The 239-nt window shown below is 23.9% G+C and overlaps 1 protein-coding gene across 1 annotated transcript in view; it reads right to left on the minus strand.

Annotated features, from left to right (window-relative positions):
* Positions 1-226: 226 nt before the first annotated feature.
* Chro.40299 (hypothetical protein) overlaps positions 227-239 on the minus strand; it is a 1,062-nt gene continuing 1,049 nt past the window's right edge. The window contains one exon of the mRNA XM_662521.1: positions 227-239. This exon is cut by the window's right edge and continues 1,049 nt beyond it. Coding sequence (XP_667613.1) covers positions 227-239 — 13 coding nt within the window.

Genomic DNA, 239 nt, shown 5'->3' on the forward strand with positions numbered 1-239 from the left:
GTAAGAGACCTTATCGTTGTTATTCTTGTGGATCATTGCACTCATAATACCTCCCTCTATCATTATAGACATGTTTTCTGAAATAAAAGGTGTTTTATTTAATATTTCAAATATTAACTTTGAAGAGTATTCATCAAAAAAGTTATTTGAGGTTAATCTGAATCGTTTGAACCAAAATTTTAAAATTAATTCAATTTGAGAAGTATAAGTATTTGAATTTTGTATATTATAANTTTAAT

The sequence above is a fragment of the Cryptosporidium hominis genome (assembly GCF_000006425.1).
Source record: "Cryptosporidium hominis TU502 chromosome 4 CHRO014115, whole genome shotgun sequence".
In the NCBI taxonomy this organism is placed as follows: Eukaryota; Apicomplexa; class Conoidasida; order Eucoccidiorida; family Cryptosporidiidae; genus Cryptosporidium; species Cryptosporidium hominis.